Here is a 19,320-nt window from a genome sequence, read left to right on the forward strand (position 1 = left end):
AAAGGAAACTGGTAAATGGCTATTGAGTGGGCGCAATAATGGTCGCAGAAGCCAGCACCGCCCCATGGCTGGCATGTTTTCAGTACATCTGTTATCGACTTTTAATGCCCAGACGTCCACTAGATCCGCTAGAGCAGGGCTGTGTCCCCTCAGAGCCCCAGGGCAGGCCATGCCCTCTTCAGTCCCTTGCAGAGCAAGGTCATGTCTGCTCTGCCCAGCCCCTCCTGCCAGGGTAAGCTCCTCCAGGACTTGGCTCCACCTGCTCAGGACCCCTACGGTGGGCCATGTTCTCTCAGAAGCCCTGAGCTTCATAAAACACACGTACGGGTCATTTTTCAGCTAATTGCAAAAGAAAATTTATGTTCACGATGTGCAAGTCGAGTCCCAGATGGGATGGGTAGGATGTTCCGTTCACATGCGGACATTTGGAAAACCTGCCTGGAGCTTGCGGATGAGACGGGAGGAGGGGGTCGGGCGGGGCTGAGGTGCTCCCAAAGGACAAAGCAAAGCGATGGTGAGGATCAACCACACTAAGGGTTTGGTATCCAGGGAGTGAGGCTCGGAGCATTTTCCAAACGCTCAGTTATCCAAAGGCACTGTCCTGTGTCTATTCATGTTTTAGGAAATTGCTCGGATGGACAACACATTATAATTTTTATCACCGAAAGTCATGGGAAGCAGGCACCCGTGAGCATTTTCCTGCAGACCAGCTGGTTGTCAGCAACACATGGATAAGAAAGACCAGGGCAGAAAACACTTGATTTCTCCCAGTTTAGGGGCAGCAGCACCCCCTGGTGGCCGGCAAGCCTCCAGGAGATCTGCAGATGCTCTAGGGAACCCGGGGAAGCTGGGACCCGACCTCCAGCCCAGACCAAGGAAGGGGTGGTTGTCTCAGGTTCTGCTCACAGGGCCTGGCACTCCTGTCTCCATCCTACAGGGACCCAGTTTCCTGTGTTGGCCTATGATGAACGTCTTTTTTCCCCCACTGGGTATCCACATCATGTTTTTAGAAAAAGTGCCCCATTTTCCATTGGGGAACACCCTATAGTCAAGTCATACAGTTCTTGAGGGTCAACCTTCCTAACTCCATGCATTACGTGCAGTGATTTGATGAGGGATGAGGATATGACCCGAATCTGTCCAGAGAGAGCCAGGCCTGGACCTTGCTTAGCTACTGGTTAAGAATTCCCTTTCCACTGGGGCTGCTAAGTGGTCCGTGAAGATAAGCCTTGTATTTGGGTTGAGTGGGGGGGGACATCTCTGTCTCTGGTTGTAGTGGAGTCTTCTTGGAAATAAAGCTGGCATGGAGAAAAGTAGATCTGAGAGAAGAAATGAGGCACAGTCCCGATAAAAAAGTATATGAGCAGCTGGATCCAACAGTACCTGAAGCCGATTGCTCCAGGGCAGTTTCAGCTAAGTGAACCAATTATTATTTTTTTTCCTCTTAAGCCAGTGGGGACTGGAGGATAATGCTCCCTGCCTGATTTGTGCCAGTCCCTAACTTCTCTCTTCCCTCCCCCACAAATGTCCTCATTGCTGTTGCCATTTGCAAACTCAGAGGCCACGTTAATCAAAACCATCTTTATTATTTAAAGAGCATCCTGTCATCAGGGGCACCTAGATGGGGGTCCCCAGATGGCAGAACAATATTTACAGGGGGGTCAGGAGGGTGAGGCTCGGGTGGTCCCAGGGCTGAGTGGGCCCGCCACTGTGGAAGAGAGGAGCCTGGAGGGAGGGTACCCTTGGACCTGTGGGCTCAGCCCAAGAAGAAAAATGTCCCATTCCAGGCCCAGGGTGAACCCCACCAGGTGGGGCTGGAGCCACCTAGGCGAACTTGGGCCCTGGAGGCGTGCACTTCAAGGAGAAGCCGCAGGTCAGAGCTGGGTCACCATGCCGCTGGCTTCGGAGTGAGTCTGGGGAGAGACAGCTGGGGGCTTCTGAGGACTGAGAGGTTTCCCCAGTCCCACAGCTCCCCTCCCCTCCCCAGAAGCCCTCTGAAATCCAGCTGTTCCCTAGGCCGCCCTCTTCTAGGCCTGAGCACAGGTTTCCAGAAAACCCCGCCTTCTCCCTTTTCCCCATTAGAGTCCCAAACACTCCCGCCCTCTGGCTCCCATCTGGGCCCAACGTTCACCTTTATGGCCTGGAAGATCCACTCCCGGAAGTCACTGACTTTGGTGTAGACACCTGGCTTCTGGGCCAGGGCACAGCCGGTGCCCCAGCTCACGATGCCACACAGCCGCCAACGTGGCGTCCGAGAGATGCTATCCTCACACACGAAGGGGCCACCGCTGTCACCCTGGTGGGGGAAGGGGAGGCCTGGCTGGAGGCCGAGAGGGCATCCAGGAGGCCCTCTTGAATGGCCAGCGGCTGTGGCCACAGAGCCCCCTGGGCCTGAGATAGGGAGCCCGACCGCCCCCTGCCCTGGGTCTCCATCCACGGAGTGGCAGGGGCTAGGGGCTACCCCACACAGTCCCTCACCTGGCAGGCGTCGATGCCACCCTCAGGGTAACCGGCACAGAACATCTTGGGCTTGATCTGGTTCGCGTAGAAATCGGGGCCGTTGCAGACATCGTTGCTGATTATGGGGACTCGGGCCTCCTGGAGTACCCCAGCCTGTTGGCCTGGGGGTGTGCGGGCAAGGCTGGCCAAGGCTGGGGAGCGTGCGCGGCCCCCTTCCCTCCTGGTGCCCCCCGCCCGGGCTCCTCAGCGTCCCTATGCCCCGGGGCCCAGAAGCATTCGACCAGCCGGACTGCTTTTCCCCAGCCCAGCTCAGTCTCCCTGACGGCGGCTCCGCAGACAGAGGACGGGACTCACCGTAGTACTGTGTGTTGCCCCAGCCGGTTACGGTACAGATCTTGCCATCCACCAGGGCCTGGCCGGCAGCCGGGAGGCACACGGGCTGGATGTATTCTGTGCGAGAGACCACGTGGTCCAGCCTCTACCAGCCTGGCCCACCTTGTACCAAACCCCTGTCCGGCGGCCTCAAGCGCCCCGGCACACCCTTTCCTCGGTTCTTTTAAAATGACCACGGGAAGAGTTGCCATCAACTGAGTTAACCGTGTACAAGGCGCTTTCCTGTATCCTCCAAACTCCCATCAGCCCGGGGGGGGAGGGGAGAGGTACTGTTAGCCCATTTCCAGAGGAGGGACATGAAGCCAAGTCACTTGTCCAGAGTCTCATAACGACTCAGTGACAGAGCTAGAACTGGAACCCAGGTTGGCCTGATTCCGGAGCCGGTGTTCTTAACCACGGCCCACAGGGCCAGCCCCTGCCGAGAGGGTGCCTTTGTGAGAAGTAGGAAAAGGCATCCCTATCTTTACATACGTGACTTCCAACTGCCAGAAAATCATCACAGTAGATACACAGGTCTATGCCCACAACAGTGAGAATGGTGCCCCTGAGATGCGATGTCCTCGTGCCGTGCACAACACGCACAGAGGGTTTGAATGCTCCCTGCTGGTGCCTTCACGCGCCTGAGCCTCGGAGCTCTACGCTATAAAATGGACAGAATAATCTTTTCCCCCAGAGGGTGTGGTGAGAAACTGGCGAAGCACTGAGCAGCCCACCTGACACATAGGAAATGCTCACATGAATGAGTCACAGTAATAAACAACAAAAGCAGTGACTGCTCACACGAACTGGGTGCTCACTGTGTGTGCTGCCATCGCTCGAAGCTCTTTACTCACATTCCCCTTTTAATCATCTCAAAAACCCTAGGCGGTCATTTAATGGATCAGGGAAACTGAGGCACAGACAGAGGTGAAGCCACACACTCAAGATCCCACAGACGGCAAGCCCCGGAATCTGATCCCAAATCCTATGCTGTTACCCCCTCGGCCTCGTGTCTCGAACCGAAGCCACTCCCACCCCCTCCTCCTGTGCTTCCATGGACACTTCTTTACTTCAGTATTTGTAACCCCCAAAGACAAGGCTTTGTTTTTTAAAAAAAAAGTGTATCTGGGGCGCCTGGGTGGCTCAGGTCATGATCTCATGGTTCATGGGTTCAAGTCCCACATGCTCTGTGCTGTCAGCGTGGAGCCCAGTTTGGATCTCTCCCCCTCTCTCTCCCCCACTGGTGCATGCTCTCTCTCTCTCTCTCTCTCTCTCTCTCTCTCTCTCTCGAAAATAAAAACAAAAGAAAAAAGCAAAATGTGCATCATCCCCTTCGATGGGAAAACCAATAACACGGACCATTCAAAAGAAAATAGGCATAAAAATAAGTATAATAGAAACCACAAAACAGCCCTAGCAGCACAGCCTGGGGGTTACACGCACAGATTCCCACGCCAGGCAGGCTTGGCTCAGATCTTTGCCATTTTCCAGCTGTGGGACTTTGGAGCAGAGTTCCCTTCTCTGTGTCGGGATCTTTCCCCATGTGGGAACGCAGGATTAGAGGAAGACCCACCCTCCCCAGGCTGCCGTGGGGGCTAATTGTACTATTTCATTATCATTGTACCGTTGCCTGACGGAGGCTCATCGTCGTCATTACTACGACTTCGTGGCCATTGTTTTTATGATTAGTGTCACCACACTGTGGCCTGCTGAAAGCGGAAGCCCAAGGTCTGCTCTCAATCCAGAGGCAGGCCCTGGAGAAGCGTCCTGGCCCCCAAGGGGAGTCTTGCCCCCTGACAGCAAGAAAATGCCCCAGAGAACTGCAGAGGGGCTAACTTCTGAGTCCCTCTCTGATTCATCTGTGTATTTTAAAAGCCTTCTTCATTTCATCTTTTTAATTTTAATTTTTTTTTTATGTTTATTTTTGAGAGAGAGGGAGAGACAGACCGTGAGCAGGGGAGGGGCAGAGAGAGAGGGAGACACAGAATCCGAAGCAGGCTCCAGGCTCTGAGCTCTCAGCACAAGAGCCTGATGCGGGGCTGGAACTCACGAACCACAAGATCATGACCTGAGCCGAAGTCGGACGCTCAACCGACTGAACCACCCGGGCACCCCTCTTCATTTCATCGTAACTATATTTGTTGGTAACAGCTCTTTTGAGACATAATGCACACACCATGCAGGTCGCCCTCTTCGAGTGTACGAGTCAATGGCTTTTTAATGGGTTCACATAGAGTTGGGTGCCTGGTGATCCATTTTGGAACAAAAGAGGTCCTGTATTCTTGACTCATCCCCTCCCAATCTCCCCACCCCAGCCTCGCCCCTACCTCATACCTCCCCTACCCCCTGGTAACCACCGATCTTTCTCTGTCCCCCCACCTGCCCATTCTGGAATTTCATTTTAACGGGATCATAGAGCAGCCTTTTGGGTCTGACTTTGGTTTAGCACAGTGTTTTCAAGGCTAATCTGAGTGTCTTATGTCGGTACCCTGTCACTCCTTTCGTGTGTGGATGGACCACGTTCTGTTCATCCGTTTGTCAGACGTGTGGGTTGTCATCTTTTGCTTGTCGTCAACCGAGCTGCCTTGAACATCTGTGCGTGAGATTCTGTGCGGACATGTGTTTCCGTTTCTACCGGGCGTGTACCCTGGGGTGGAATTTGCTGGGCCCAATGGTAACTCCATGTTTGACTTTTCGAGGAATTGCCGGGTGGTTTTTCAAAGTGGCTGCACCAGTCATCCCTGTTTGACGCGTGCCCGTCAAGATCGTTTCCCTTACCCCCGTGGATTCCTATGGCTCCGTCCTCTCTCCTCCCAGCCTCTGGAGTCCCCAAGGCCAAGGCTCATCTCCAGACTTACCCGTGAGGGGCAGGGGGCTGGACAGGTGGACCAGGGCGATGTCATTGCTGTTTTCCTCGCTGTTGGGGTCTCGAAAGGGGAGGTAGCCCCCGTGGTACACCACTGCCTGCACCCCCAGCTGCAGGCCATGGGGGGAGGCCTGGGCCACAGCTCCGGCAAATACCCGCCATCGGGACAGGACCCGGTTCCGCCTGCCAGGGGACAGGAGAGGAGGATGGCAGCTGCCTGGGCACGGCCCGTCCCACGTCGCCTCTCCCCCTCAGCGCTACAGGACGCTCACTCAGGGAAGCAGTGGGCAGCTGTCAGCACCCAGTCTCCAGAGAGCAGGGACCCTCCACAGAGGTGAGCTCCATCGTAGCGAAGACTGACTTGCCACGGCCACCTGCCCAGGCTGGTGTCTTGGCCCCCCACGATGCGATCCACAGGCAGCTTCCGACGGCCACAATCTGTGGGAGAGGCGGAGTCGTCACGAGGGCCCCGGGAGGGCCTGGAACCTCAGGACACAGCCCCATCCTTGGGGATCTATGGGGACAAGGCCCTGCCATCCTGGGGGAGTCTGAGAGGACACAGCTCCATCCTTGTAGGGTTGGATATGGCCAGTGGGGGGGGAGAGGGGGGCGGGGGGGGATGCCTGATGGGACATGGCCCTGCTCTGGGTTTGGGGGGAGGGCCTAAGGGAGAGGGTTCTGAGTTTCAGGGTCTCACCTTGGCAGACGGTAGCCAGGAAACGGCCCCTGGGACAGTCACTGTGAGAGAAAGACAGGGGCAGAGGCAGAAATAAAAAGAGAGGCCAATTAAGACGGAAGAAAGGGCACCGACCGCAGGCGGGTGGGCGCCCCTGCCCGCTGCCCTCCTCACCACACGGAGATGACCTCGAGCAGCCTCCGGGCCAGCGGCAGCCTCCCCTCGTCCACGCAGAAGAAGCCCGACGTGCCGTTGGCGCCCGCCGTCCGCACGTCCAGCTCCGAGTGGCCCAGGGCCCTGGGCAGGCAGGGGTCAGGCCTGCTCCTCCCGCCCCGCGCCGCCCGCCCACCCCCCGAGGGCCGCCCGCTACCTGAGGAAGCCCATGTCCTCGCAGCCCAGGCCCGCCACCCCGGCGTTGGAGCGCGAGGAGCACAGCAGCCGCCACGTGCCCTCCGTGTCGTCGAACACCATGAGCCGGGCGTCGGCAGGGCTGACCTGCACTGCAGGGCGACAGGACGGCCGCCTGGGTCACCTCCCCGCTGTGCCCACCCGCTTGCCCGCCCGACCCTGCGGGGCTCCAGGCCAGGGTCTCCGCGGAGCCAATAGGAGCTGGGGGGCCCCTATGGGCTGGGAACCCGGGGACCTTCCTGTGGCCTCCGGGCTGCCTGAGCCGGCTGCACATGCACCGCTAGTCTGACCCTTTGCTTGGCCATTTGGGAAGAGGGAAGCGGTTTCCAGCGAGCTCCGGAGAGGATGGCGTGTGCGGCTGGATCTCCCGGGGCCATCTTTACCCCCAGGAGGGGAAAACTCAGCCAACGCGGAGGAAAGCCAAGATCTGCCCCTTGATGAAGCCAGGCTTGCAAGACCCCCAGAACTGTTGGAGAAGTAAGTTCATCATTTCCCTTTCTGTTTAACCAGTTTGTTTCTTTTTTCCTTTTGTCTTCTGCAGCCTGAAGACCCTTGACACATCAGATTGCCAAACTATCTAGATACCCTATAGTTTTTTTGAAAGAAAGAAAGAAAGAAAGAAAGAAAGAAAGAAAGAAAGAAAAGCTATCCTTTCTGCAAGACTTGTCCAAGCCTTGAATATACTAAAATCCATGGCACTTCTCCAAGTAGTATTCATTCATTCATTCACCAGATAAGTGTTAACTAGACATATACTCCGTACCCAGTCCTGTGTGGGGTGATGCTGGGGGCACAAAGATGACCTAGGCAGCCCTGGGTTGTGCCCTCACCAAGCCCAAGTCCAGGGGTGGGAAAGACAGGCAGCAGAAAAAAAGTCACTCAACCAAACACCTCATCACAAGCTGTGAGAAGAGGTGGGGTGGAGACACAGTAAGGCTGGAGAGAGCCCATGGGGGGTTCCTCATGTCTGGGGCCGGTTGTGTTGAGAACTGAAGGCCCTCTTAGCCCCTCCCAGGCTGCTCCCCACATGGCCAGAGGACCCCTTTCCACATCTAAGCCAGGTCACAGGCCTCAGGTGTATGTATTTACATTTACCCCTCAGCACGGCCTGGCTCCGTTTTGGGCAGTGGACAAATTGCCAAAGCAATAAGCGAATCAGACAAAACCCCTGCTCTGTGGAACTCAAAGGCCAGTAGGTGAGACGGGGAATGAAAGGGACAAATGAGTAAAATAGATGGTGTGTCACAAAAGGAGCCGGGGAGACAAATCAAGCCTGACAGAGGCAGGGGCGTACTGGCGTGCGGGGTGAAGCTGCCATTTTCCATAGGCGGGCACGGAGAGAGCTTCGTTAAGGAGGTGGAGTGTGAATGTAGATCTGAAGGAGGGGAGAGAGTCGGGAAGGTAGGCGAGGGAACAGAGAACTAGGCCACAGGACCTGCGAGGACAGAGAACCCAAGGCTGGTGGGGGGTGCGGTGGGGGAGGACCAGCAAGGAGGCCGGAGCAGAGTGAGCGAGAGGCAGAGGAGCTGGGAGGTAGGCTGGGTCAACACCAGGACTTTGCTTCTCCCCGAAGAGAGGGGCAGCCAGGGGAGGCTGAGCCGGGAGGCCCTGACCCGACTCGGGGGTTCACAAGCTCCCTCTGCCTGTGGGCCGTGAGCAGAGCAGTGGGGAACCTGGGGAGGGGCTGCGGTGGTGTCCAGGAGGGGGTGGATGGAAGCTGGGCCAGGGGCAGGGACGGTGGGGGCGAAGGGTTTAGACTCTGGGTCGCAGGGACAGGGTTTGCTGGCAGACTGGACGTGGCTGTGAAGGAAGGACAGGGGTCAAGGACAACTCCACGGTGTTCGGCCTGAGCCATAGAAGGATGGAGCTGCCGTTGACCAGGATGGGGAAGGGGGCTGGGGGAGCAGGTCTGGGGAAGGACCAGCTGTGACCTCCTGGGTCCTTTTCTCCCGAGCTTCCTGCATTGCTGCTGCTCCAGAGCACGTTCTAAGAAACCAAATCTGGGGCAAACTCAGTTTGCCAACCTCTCAGGAGGAAGCCGGCGAGGCCATACCCAAGCCGAGTGGTCTTCCCATAGCCCCACGGATCTGGACAAGGGAGGCAGGGCTGCGTGCTGAGATCCTGCTAGGTGCCCAGCACTATGCCTCGTGCTCTCCCTGACCACCAACAGCAGGGCCTTGCCACACCACCCCGAAGCCACAGAGATCCCCATTTTGGTCAGAGGAGGGGCTCAAGCTCGGAGAGAGGGGGTGACTTGTCCAACATCACCGGGTGAGTGAGAAGCAGAGAGGGTTCGCACCCAGGCTTCGCCACTCCAAACCCCAAGCTGTGAATGTTGCCCTAGGTGGCCTGTCCAGCCCTTCTGAGGGCCAAACAGTGACAACAGGGGGACATCAGTGGGTTGGACCATGTTATACTATGTCATATCTGGTATGGGGGGTGGCTTTTGAATCTCACAACCATCCTAGGGCATAGAGACCCCTTCTATGCCCATCTTGCGGATCAGGAAACTGAGCCTCAGAGAGGACATACTTGCCCAGGAACCTACTGCTAAGAACCAGCAAAGAATTTGAACCCAGGCCTGCCAGCCTACATACTCACTGCTGCTTCTGAGGGTCTCACCTGGACTTTCACCGGCCCCACCCTGGGCACACTTCCCCCAGCTAGCACTAAGAGCCTCCTGGCTGTCCTGCCTTAATTATGGCCTCCTGCTCTGAGGTGGGGGCAGGCGATGCCTGGTGCCTCTGCTGGATGGCGCCCACCACCCCACATTCCAAGACCAAGACTTGGGGTTCAAACCATCAGCTGGGGGTGAAAAGTTTCCAAGTGTTCCAGATAGGATGAGGCCTTAGGGAAAAAATGATCACTTTATGGATATGGGTTGGGGGAGATGCGGGGAGGGAATATCAAATGCCCCCTCCAATTATTTTTGAAGCCACGTTCTGTGCCACTGTTTCTCACTTTTCAACTCTTTATTCTTGTATGAATTATTTGAAAGAAAAGAAAAAATGTGTTCCGGGTCACCTGGCTGGCTTACTAAATTGTGTGATATAGTTAGAGGTGTGAAAATCCCAGGAAAATGAGGTGGGGATATAGTTTTGCATCTGTTTTTGTTTGTTTGTTTGTTTTGTAATTTCCCAGCAGTTTTGGAAAACCCAAGTATAACTTGAGCAGTAGTGCTGACGTTGGCCGGAGCTCTGTCTGAATCACGGCCTAGTTACTTTCCAGCTGGAGGCCAAGAACAGGGTAGTTCAATGGCAACTTGTGTGTATTCATTTAAGCAAAGACTCCCTGAGCACCGACTTAGATGCAGGACACCGTCTAGGACAGCAAACAACGTGCCCCTGCCCTCCTAAAATGCACCAGAAGTACATAATTATCAGTGTGAGGAGAGTTTTACCGCGGCAACACGGATGGTGGTGGGGTCGGGGGGAGCATGAGGTCTGGGGTGCAGGAAGGCCTTGCTCAGGAACCTTAAAGCCTGAAGGTGAGACACAAAAGCAGTATTTACCAAGTGGCTGAGAACCAAGCACTGCACGGACCATCATCTCTCATTCTCCCCCGCGCCCCTCGCCGCTTACAGATGAGGCTATTGGGACTCAGGCGGGGCAGGACCGGTAGGAGGCCCCAGAGCTCAGCAGTGACGGTGCGGAACCTTGAAACTGCTTCTAGGTGTGAGCTGGAAAGAGGTGATAAGCAAAGACTGTGGGACCGGGAGGGTTCTTCAAGGGCATGAGAGTGGACCCTGGCGAGTGCCAGACGCAAGCGTGAGGTGCGGGCGGAAGAGGGGGATGGACCCTAGGAGCCTTGGAGCCGCAACGGGTTGAGATTTTAGCCCAGCGGCAGTGGGGAGCTATGGAGGGGTTTTCGGCAGGGGCACGACCCCTCTGTCCTGCCGCTTATTCAGTGTGTGGTCTTCACTTCACTGGGCCTCAGTTACCCCCTTCTGAAAAACGGGGATGATAACAGCTCCAAATTCACAGGGTATGGTGCAAAATTTACAGCCAGGGCCTGGCAGATGTTAGCCGTCACTATGGCGAGTTGCTTGGCTATTTCTCGAGAAACAACAGAGTGTAGTTGTTCTGCACAAAAGCAGATCTAGGCTACCTGGGTTCAGATCCCAGACCCTGCCGCTTACTAGCTCTGAGACCTGCAGTAAATCACTGGGCCTTTCTGTGCCTCGGCCTCCCCACATTAAAATGAGCTTTAGGGGAGGGTTAATGAAGTGACAGCATAGAGCCCAGGGGCCTGCGCCCGGCACCTGTACATGCCAAGTGCTGAGATGATGACCAACATGGACGTAGGCTTCCCTTGTCTGGATTTTCATTTCTTCTCTTGACGTGAGCAGAGCCCTTTATGGAATTGATGAGGCTCACGGGAGTGAAAAATACATGCCGACACTTAAGTTCCCCTTTCTTCCTGCTGCTCTGGGCCACAGAACGGCAGCCCGGGGCTGGCATCTGGGAAAATTCATCCATTCATTCCACATTTAGTGTCTGTATCTATTATTAGTGTGGCCATTCATTCTCAGCTGCCTGCAGACACAGCTCTACCAGGCAAGCCTAACAGCTATTCCTGGCCTCATCATCTACCAGCTGTGTGTCCTCTCTGGTCTCATTTTCCACATCTGTAAATGGGGGTCATGACAGCAGCCGCCTCCCAGAAGAACTAGAATGGGTCGCCGAATTCATACGGCACCCCTCAGACAGGTTTTGACCTTGCCTCGCAGTAAGGAACACATTTTACATCACAGCGTAGCCCTGAACCTGTGCTTTCTGGGGCGAATCATTGCGTTGCTCCGAGCCTCAGTTTCCCCATCTGTAAAACGGACTGATAAACAGTACCACTCTCGTAAAACCGAAACAGAAGATTAACAAAACTTTTTCTTACGGAGAGAGGTACACTGTGGTATTTTCTAATCTAATCTATTTTTAAAATGCGGTTTTCAACTCCCTAATTTAATTTCACGATGCACCAAGCGGGTCATGCACTTAGAGTCTAAGAGACACCAGACAAGTGAAGTGCTTAGAACAGTGCCTGGCCCAGAGCAGGCCCTCCACACGGCACAACATCGCCGCTAACTTCTCTGCACAGGCTCCCGCAGTCACTCAGGACCTTTTTTCTGGAGCTCCCACCAGGTACATGTGTCCTCCAGGGCTTCCCAAAGGGTCCCAGCCTGCTTTACTCACCCGGATACAGCGGCTCCTGATCACTCTTGAGTAGAAAGGTCACTGCAGAGAAGGTAGAGGTGAGGGCAGGCAGGCGGCGGGGGGGGGCTGCAGGGGGCAGGGGAGGGTAGAGGCCCAGAGGCCACTCTCACCAATGGCCCAGGATGCTGCCCCGATGGCCGTCAGGAGCAGCAGTGTCCCCGCAGCGAGAGCTGCCACCTTGGGTCCGGAACAGCATGGCACAGTCCGGCCACCTGCAACAGACACCGTGCTGGAGCCACCGCCAGGCCTGTCCTCGTCACGGCAGGGTCTGGGCACGGAGCCAGCTCTTAGCCCCCAGGGCTAACTTAGCACGCCTGAGCCTGCCATGCCCTGGGCCCAGTTTCTCAGGGCCGTCCCTCCCCTACAGCGTGGACAACCAGGTGTCCAGCTCCACAAGGCTTCCCGCTGGGAAGGGGCGTGGCCGGGACAGCCGCACTCCTGCCGGGTAATGATCTCTCCTCCCCAGTGTCGGTGACACATGACAGGCGCTTCCGCACTTTGCTATCTCCTTCATCGTGTTGCACCCTTTTCTCGAAACTCTCACTTCTGATAACTCTCTCAGAGGTTCTTGTGACCCTTGACCTTTGCCCCCTTGGCAGCTCACTTCCCTCCTGTTTGGCATTTCCTCACCACCAGTCTGCTCCGGTCCCTCCGTCCTTGGGTATTCTCCCAAAGCCAGACCTCTCCCGCAGGACCCAGCTCCAAGGTCAAAAGTGCCCCTGGAGGGTAAGAACCTAAGTTTGAAAATTCGCAAGCCCCACTTTGAAATATTGGTCTTACTCCGTGCTGGCAGCTCGGAATCTGGAGTCTGCTTCGGATTCTGGGTCTCCCTCTCTCTGCCCCTCCCCCGCTCATGCTCTGTCTCCCTCTGTCTGTCTGTCTCTCTCTCTCTCAAAAATAAATAAACATTGGGGCGCCTGGGTGGCTCAGTCGGTTAAGCGGCCGACTTCGGCTCGGGTCATGATCTTGCGGTCCGTGGGTTCGAGGCCCGCGTCGGGCTCTGTGCTGACTGCTCAGAGCCTGGAGCCTGTTTCAGATTCTGTGTCTCCCTCTTTCTCTGACCCTCCCCTGTTCATGCTCTCTCTCTGTCTCAAAAATAAATAAACGTTAAAAAAAAAAAAAGAGTTAAAGAATCCATGCTATAAACAAACAAACAAATAAATAAATAAATAAATAAATAAATAAATACATAAATAAACATTAAAAAACATTTTAAATGTCGGCCTTACCCCTCCCTCCCTGGGACCTTCGACAGGTGGCATCACCTCTTTGAGCCTCAGCTTTCTCATCTATTTAATGGGCATCCCCCCAGCACTCACCTAAAAATAATACTTTCAAGTTCTCTTAAATAATAGCCAAACTCTAATCACAGGCTTATTTTCTCAAGCACTGCTCTAAATGCATTCACTTACTCAGGCCTCATTTCAATTATGGTTCCCATTCTTCAAGCAGGAAGCACTAAGGCTCAGAGAAGTGGAGTCACATGTTCAGGGTGACTCAGCCAGCAAGAGGCAGTGCTGAGTCCTGAAACCCGGGCACGTTTGGTGCTGGGGCCCAAGTGTAGAACCACTAAGCCATGCTACCTCTCCCCGTGCTATAATGCCCGGCACAGAACAAGTTCTCAATAAATGCTTTTACATTAGAGCTGTGTGGTCCTGGGCAATACCCTTCACCTCTCTGGGCCTCACTTTTCTCATTGGTAAATGGAGCTCTATTCATTCATTGTCCTGTTGGAGCATCCACTGTACCTGGCCCCGTTCTAGGCTCAGGAGACACATCCCAAAACAAAACAGGTGAGATGCTCGCTCTCGTGGGGCTCACATTCTCATATGTGTAAGGTTGAGGGGAAAACATAAACAAGTAAGCAAACTCAATCATTTCCAGACCGTGGCGAAGTCTATGAAGGAAATAATGCAGGTCAGGGCAGCAGGTGGCCTCTGGAGGGTGCTGAGGGAAGGTCTCCCCAAGAGGGGACTTTTGAGCAGAGACCTGAAGGGTGACACCAGCCATGTAAAGATCTCAAGGAAGAGCGCTGTGGGCTGAGGGAACAGCACAGGCAAAATCCTTGAGGCAAAAATAAGCATATGATCTGTTTGAGAGAGGCCACTGATGTGGCCAGAATGGCATGAGCTTGGGGGAAGGCAGGCACTGAGGCTGGGACCAACCAGGGAGGCCAGTAGCCTGAGGAGAAGGGGGGTTTTATTCCCAGTGTGACAGAGGCCCTGGGGACTAAGAGCCAACCCCTTTGGCTAGGGATTGCGGGAGGGCCGAAGATGCAGGGCTGCTAAAAGCCTTTGGCAGGGCCTGGCGTGTGCCCAGCTGTCCCTGGCACCTGCAGGCCGTCCCCGGGGCAGCAGGAGCTCCCAGCTCTCCCCTCCATGTCGTGGTAGTACAGCTGGTGGGCACAGGGCCAGACCAGCACCCAGAACGGTGCAAGGCCTGGTCCAGGATCCTCCTGGGACGGCCGGCGTCTGGGTGTCTTAAGAATTTGAGAAGCCAGCAGTTCCCGTCAAGGCATGAGAAAACAAATACTCCCTCCCTCCAAAGAGGCCACAGTGGGCCAGGCCAACCCTGGCCTCCCGCCCACGCCCGCCCACCGGCGACTCTGCCCCCAACCATCTTCCTGGTTCCGGTGGGAGGTCTTGACTCCCTGCAGCCATGAGGCTGGTCCTGGTCCCTTTGTTTTCAGGTGCCTGTCAGGGCTTTGGGCCCGGCCCGGAGGCTCTGGTGTGCCTGCCGGGGTGCCAAGCGCTGCCACCCCGTGTCTCTTGGGGCGGGAAGAACCTCCTTCCACGCCTTCTGGATCTGGGGACTTCGAGTAACCCTAAAACAGGTGCCCGTGGGGGGACAGGAGGCGTCTTCACTCTGGGTCCGCCTGTGTGAGAAGCCTCCTCACGGCTCGTCTTTGCGGAGGCAGGAAGTGTCCTCCCTGTGGGCATGAGGCAGCCTCCTTGCCCTGATTCCCGGGAAGCAGGGGAGCCTCCGGGCCTGGGAGGCAGCCTGCCCAGCCTCTGCCGCAGGCACTGCTCTCTGCCCCCCAAGGGCACTAAGGCTGCCCTACCTCAGGTCTTCTGCCCCCACCATTTGGCTGCAAACCCTCACAAGTGACATCTTTGGTTCCTTGGCTTGAAACTCAGGCTCGTGGCTCAGCCCTCATCCTACCCAGCTCCCACTTCCTGAATGGAGGGCCCTCCTTTGGCCTCCGGGATACGGCACGTGCCCGATTTTCCTTCCATTTCTCCGATGGGGCCTTCCCCATCCCCTGACCCTCTTCTTACTCCCTGAAACCTGGAGTCCATAGGGTGGCACATGGCCTCCCCCCACTCAGGCCCCCTGCTCCCATATCCGTCTCACACACCTCCACAGCCTCAGTTTCCCTTTTCTGTCCTGCAGCCTCGTAGATGTCCCCGCCCACAGGACCCTCCTGGTCTGACACTGGCCTCAATGTCCTCCCAACCCCCAGGTCCCGTCAGAGGCTCTCATCCTCAGGACTGTCCCTCATCTGCAGGATGCTTACCCCTGCCACACACACAGCTTGCCAGCTCACAGCCTGCAGGCCTCCTGAGCATCTCCTGTCCACCCTCTCCTTCCCTGCTCCCAGCCCCACCTGCGCTCAGCCTCCCTTCTGGTCCAGCCTCCACACAGAAGCCCGAAGATCTTCCTAAACACAAAATCCATCCTGTCCCTTCTTTACCTAGAACCCTCCATGGCTCCCCAGTGTCGCCAGGACAGAGTCTTAGACCTTCAGCCCTGTGGTGCCGCTGTTCAAGATTCGGGGATTGAACATGTTTCCCCAAATTCCCAGAGAGTCTTATGGGGCTTTCTTTATCAGACACCCAATAGTTTCCAAAGAGCAGTCAAAAGCCCCAGAACTTGTAAAACACAAGTCAGTATAAGAGAAACGAAGACTAACCACCAGCGCCATCTTGCGGAGAGACCCAGCACTGCCAAGGCATCAGCCAGCCCTTCAGCAGAAATAGTCCTAAGAGACGTGGCTCCGGCTTGCTCACCTCACCGCTGCCCCAGCTCCACTTCCGGTATCACCTCCAGAAATAGCCGAATTACCCATGTGCCACTGCACACCCAGCGCCTTGTCAGCCCCTGCCTTTAGCCACTCTTCCTTCTGCCTGGCACACCCTACCTATTCCCTACTCATCCTGAGTGTCGGCCCGGGGAATCGCCTCCTCCAACTCTGAGTCCCCGGGGAGCACCAAGAAGCCTGCCTTGGGCACACTTCAAAGCAACACAGATGTAGCAGCCACAAGGCAGGGATGGCTCTCAGCCCTGTCCTAGCCCCGTCCTGCACTTCCCTTACATCCTTGCACCAGGTGTTAATAAGGACAGTATCATTATCCTCGTCCCCAGTGTACAGATGAGGAAAGGAGGCCCAGAGAGGCGCAGCCACCTACCCTGGGTCACCCAGCAAGTCGGCGCAGCACCAGAACCTCTCAGCATCTGTATCCAGGTTTGACTGCCGGCTCCAGCCCCGCCAGCAGGACGCCGCGACGGGACCGGCTTGAGCTGCCCGGGGGTGCACTGGAGCCCCACTCTGCCTTGCTTCTCTCTGTAGCCAGACCATCTCCGGCCACCCCTCTGGGCATGACCTGCTTTTCTCCCCAGTTCATTCACACAGGGGCCCCGGGCCCGGGGACCCCAGGAGACATGCCATCCCTGAGGTTCCAGGCTCCGTCACCCACCTGCTCAGCCAGGACAAGTGCCCCCTCCTGAGCCACTGCGAGCCTGGGCTCGCTCTGGGCCACAGCCGTGCGGCTTGGGGCTTGATCTGCCAACTGTGCTGAGACCCCACAAGGGCAGTGTCCACACTGATCGTCTCAGCCAACACAGCCAGCCCTTCCTGCCGTTCAGACCCTCATGCCACCCTGCGAGGTCTTCGTGTCATCTCCATGCTACAGATGAAAGCTTGAGGACCAGAGAGGATAAATCCGGGACCTCCCAGCCAAAAAGTGCCACCACCTGGGACCAAACCCAGCTAGCCTGGTTGCAGGAGGAAGAGAGGGAGCCGGCCCCCACTGGAGAGGCAGGCAGGAAAGGCCGTCCCCTGATCGGGCCCCTCCAGCTGGCCCCCAAGCGTGGAAGAGGTTGAGGGAGAGGCGGGCTGTTTGGAGCCCCCACCGGGGCCTGCCAAGAGCCCTTCAGTGCCAGCCACTCGGGCGCGTGTTTTCCCCCATCGTTCCTGGAGTGCTTTCTCTGCGACCTCTCCCCTCTCCATCCATCCTGGCCGAGTCCAAAGTCCTCCCTCTGCTCTTTTGCCCACAGTGCGGGGAGGTGGGAGGAATGTCTGGAATCGGTGGGGGTCTCGGGTCCCGGGGACGCCAAGTCGGCCGACCTCTGTCATAACCGCTCCAGTTCATGGCATGTGTCTCACATGCTAAGCCCCACAGTGGTGCCTTGTGTGTGTTCCGAGCTCCCAACAACCCCTGTACGTAGGCAGGTAGGTAGGTTGGTAGCATTAGGATCCATGCTTGACCCAGGGGGAAAATGAAGCCCAGAGAAACGATGTCAGTTGTACAAGACCACACAGCAAAAAAGTGGCAGGTTCAAGTACAGGCCTGTGCGTTTAGCTCCAGAGTCTGTGTCCTTAACCATGATAGCTGGTCTTCCCACCTTAGCCCCAAGGAGAAGACGGTCCAGGGTTCGCTGAGAGATCACTGGGGTGTGAGGGGAAACTGAGGCATGGAGCCAGGCAGGTCATATGGGGTAGCAGGAAGGCGGGTGGTGGCACAGCCCCACAGAAAATTTGGTTAATAGTTAATCAGGTGGAAGAGACTTCACAAGGGGCTGGGGGTGGGCCCAGGAGGGGTGCCAGAGCAAGGGGGCTCTGAGGGGGTGGAGGGCTGGGAACAGAGCACAGAGGGAGGGGCGCCAGGCAGAGCCAAAGTTGGGACTCAAGGAAAAGGGGACTCACCCTCTTTCTCCGCCATGTCACGGCCTCTTGTTAATGATTCCCAGGCTGACTTCCTGGGCCGGGGAGGGACCTGTGGGGAGATGAACCGAGAGGCAGGGCCTGGGGGAGCCGAGCCCAGCCCTGGTGCCCCCAGTCCCAGGCGCCCATCCAGGGAGGCTGGAGGGACTGGGCCCTGGCCAGAGCACGCCGTGATCACGGACGCAGATCGGGCCGGGTTCAAGGATGGGGTCAGTGTCTGACCAGCAGCCAGGGGACGCCTGATTTGCAGGGTTGGGGTCCCCCCGTGCCTGGGCCTTGGTGAGGAGTGGGCTGAAGGTCTGAATTCCTGGGGCTGAGGGAGTAGATGAGAGCTGGGGACCTGAACTCCTGGGTCCTGGGGAAAAAGGCATTTGGGGGCTCTGAACTGCTGGGTATGTGGGAGGAGGGGCGTAGGAGCCCAGACTCCCGGGTCTGAGGGAGGCGGAGACTGGGGCCCCATCCCTGTGTCTGAGGGAGCCGGGGTTGGAGCTCCAAGGTCCTTGGAGAGACGTCTGGGAGCCCCTCTGCCGGGAGGTGGGCGCTAGGTAGGGTGAGGATGAGGGGACCCGTGTCCCGGCCTGGAACTGAGGGCCCCGGTCCTTACCCTGGGGTCCGGCAGGTGGGGGCAGAGCTGAGAGATAGTGCCCTTGTCGGGTCAGTCTCCGGGCCTGGGCAGGAGCATGGTGGCCCCGCAGCAGCGGTGGCCCGGAGGCAGAGGCAGCGGCGGCGTGGGGCCTGCTAGGCCTGGCTGCCTCACCTGAGGAGGAGGGGGGCTGGGCCGGAGGCGGGGGAAGGGGCGGGGAGGGGCAGGGCGGAGGGATCGGCAACGCTGGAGGCCACCTGGCTGGTGGGGCAGGGTTTGCAGGGGCTGGACCTGGCCGGCCTGCCCCCGCATCGCCTCCTTCCGGCCTGGAGGGGGCCCAGGTGTGCCAGTCTGAGGGGACATGGAAGCGGGGGGGTTGGGCAGACAGACAGAGCAGGCCGGGGGTGGGGGGTGGGGCTGAGGGGGTGCCCGCAAGGACTGAAGGATGGGCCTTTGAACTGGAGGCAACCAGACAGAGGGCCCCGGCTGCCCCAAGCCCACCCTGCCCCTGCCTCTGCCCCTGCCTCTGGCCCAGCCCCCGCCCTACCCACCCCTCCCCCACCTTGCCCCAGCTCAGGCCTAACTCCCTCCCTGTCCTCCCCTGCTTCCTCTAGCACCTCCTGCCCAGCCCCAAGCCTGCCACTGCCCCTGCCATTTCCTGCCCCCCATGTGCAGCTCCTGAACAAGGCAGTCCGGGTCCCTGCCCCAGCCCTGGCCCCGGCCCCCTCCCCCCCAGCTGCCTTCCTACAAGTCACGGGGGCTGGTTTGCTTTGGCAGCTTCCCTGCTGCCTACAGCAGTGA

General features: G+C 57.3%; 1 protein-coding gene across 1 annotated transcript; it reads right to left on the reverse strand.

Annotated features, from left to right (window-relative positions):
- Positions 1-1,566: 1,566 nt before the first annotated feature.
- On the reverse strand, positions 1,567-18,721 carry HPN (hepsin). The gene is made up of 13 exons (XM_060652176.2): positions 18,541-18,721; positions 17,919-17,988; positions 12,103-12,204; positions 11,972-12,013; positions 6,745-6,874; positions 6,549-6,671; positions 6,396-6,436; positions 5,971-6,136; positions 5,691-5,881; positions 2,815-2,910; positions 2,479-2,621; positions 2,132-2,296; positions 1,567-1,913 (listed from the first exon to the last, which is right to left on the reverse strand). The coding sequence occupies exons 2-13, from the start codon at positions 17,932-17,934 to the stop codon at positions 1,875-1,877; spliced, it is 1,254 nt and encodes a 417-aa protein (XP_060508159.1). The 5' UTR covers positions 17,935-17,988; positions 18,541-18,721; the 3' UTR covers positions 1,567-1,874.
- Positions 18,722-19,320: the final 599 nt, after the last annotated feature.

Source organism: Panthera onca, chromosome E2, assembly GCF_046562875.1.
Source record: "Panthera onca isolate mPanOnc1 chromosome E2, mPanOnc1 haplotype 2, whole genome shotgun sequence".
Lineage (NCBI taxonomy): Eukaryota > Metazoa > Chordata > Mammalia > Carnivora > Felidae > Panthera > Panthera onca.